This window comes from Urtica dioica, chromosome 3, assembly GCF_054948205.1.
Source record: "Urtica dioica subsp. dioica isolate 48M chromosome 3, U.dioica_male_clone48M_v1_H2, whole genome shotgun sequence".
Taxonomy (NCBI): Eukaryota; Viridiplantae; Streptophyta; class Magnoliopsida; order Rosales; family Urticaceae; genus Urtica; species Urtica dioica.
The window spans coordinates 40271905-40273832 of NC_142758.1; the positions used below are offsets into that span (position 1 = coordinate 40271905).

Genomic DNA, 1928 nt, shown 5'->3' on the forward strand with positions numbered 1-1928 from the left:
GCTAAATACGAAACTCCCGAAGGCTATAACCAGGAAGCCTGGTTGAAATCAATAGAGACGTTCGACTCACCGGAGCATAAGGTATGAGTTGTGTAGAAAACTCGTTAATTACCTTGTTTATAGGGATCTGTTTTAATTAGGTTAGAATTAAAATAGGAAGTAGTTCCTAGTATTGAGGGATTTTATTTTTACTCTTTGTGTATAAATAGGCTGTTTAGCCGTATGAAATAAAACATAATTCTCATTCCTTCTAAACCTACATGGTATCAGAGCTGCAGGCTCTCTTAACCTAATTAGATGGAAAACACACCAGCCCCCAAAAATTCCTCATCCGAAATAACTCAAGCAACCAATATGGAGACATCTCAGTCATCCATCCATTCATCTATGCTCATCACCGGGCATAGGCTGAATGGAAGGAATTTTCTGGAATGGTCTCAATCAGTAAAGCTTGGTATTGATGGAAGAGGAAGACTGGGCTACCTAACCGGCAAAGTCAAGAACCTGAAGGAAAGCGATGAAGGCTACCAGATTTGGAGATCGGAGAATTCACTGGTGATGGCGTGGCTACTCAACTCCATGGAAGCATCAATTGCAAAACCTCACATGTTTATGAAGACGGCTAAAGAAATCTGGGAATCAGTGAGGGAAACCTACTCTGATCTGGGAAACTCCTCGCAGATTTTCGAATTAAAGACGAAGCTATGGCAGGCCAAGCAAGGGAGCAGGGATGTGACGGTCTACTATAACGAGATGGTGTCCTTATGGCAAGAACTGGACCAGTGCTACGAAGACACATGGGAGAGTACCGCTGACTATGCGCGACAACAAAAACGCGAAGAAAACGATCGTGTTTACATGTTTCTTAATGGTGTTAACAGGAATCTCGACGAAGCAAAGGGGAGGATCCTAGGAAGGCGCCCACTGCCTTCAATGAGAGAAGTCTTCTCCGAAATCAGACAGGAAGAAAACCGGAGGAAGATCATGATAAACTCTGAGGAGCCTTCCTCGGCTGAACCCTCTGCACTCTTCACACGGGGCAGTGGACAAGAAGAGAGGAAGAAGCCGTGGTGCGATCATTGCAAGAAGCTATGGCACACAAGGGAAACCTGCTGGAAGATACACGGAAAACCACCAGGAGCAAAGAAGAAGAACGAGAAGGCTTTCCACACCACGACTGACTCTTCACAAAAGGAACAAGTCGACTCGGGACAACCAAATTTCACAAGGGATCAGATTGAACAACTCCTGAAACTACTGCAGTCCTCACAAAATTCTTCCAGCCCTGATAACCCTTCATGTTCCTTCGTCCAAAGTGGTAACATAGTATCCATACCCTTCTCTTATCTATGTTCAAAAGACAAAAATACCTCGATCATTGACTCGGGAGCAAGTGATCACATGACAGGAAATTCCACCCTATTCTCTACCTATAAACCTTCTACCGGAAATAAAAAAGTAAAAATTCCCAATGGTTCATTCTCGGCAATTGCAGGGAATGGAAACATAATTCCCTCACCTTCTCTACCATTGAATAAAGTGCTACATGTCCCTAACCTTTCATGCAACCTCTTCTCTATTAGCAAAATAACCAAAGATCTAAATTGTCGTGCTATTTTTGAATCTTCTCACTGTATATTTCAGGATCTGGAATCGGGGAGGATGATTGGCAGTGCTAGAGAAAGTGATGGACTCTATATCCTAGATGAGGGAACGGACTCACATAACGATCAAGAGAAGACTTGCCTACAAATTGTCTCATGTCCAAGTAATAAAGAAATTTATTTGATGCATTTTCGTCTAGGACATCCTAGCTTTTACTATTTGAAAATGTTATTTCCTGATTTATTCATGAATAAAGATATTTCTTCTTTTCACTGTGACATTTGTGCTTTAGCAAAACATCATAAAAACTCCTACCCACCTAG

General features: G+C 42.2%; 1 protein-coding gene across 1 annotated transcript; it reads left to right on the top strand.

Moving 5' to 3' along the window:
• Positions 1 to 354: 354 nt before the first annotated feature.
• Positions 355 to 1679, top strand: LOC149402773 (uncharacterized). Its single transcript, XM_089608524.1, has 2 exons — positions 355 to 1318; positions 1645 to 1679. Exons 1-2 carry the CDS (start codon positions 355 to 357, stop codon positions 1677 to 1679), a joined length of 999 nt encoding a protein of 332 aa, XP_089464650.1.
• Positions 1680 to 1928: the final 249 nt, after the last annotated feature.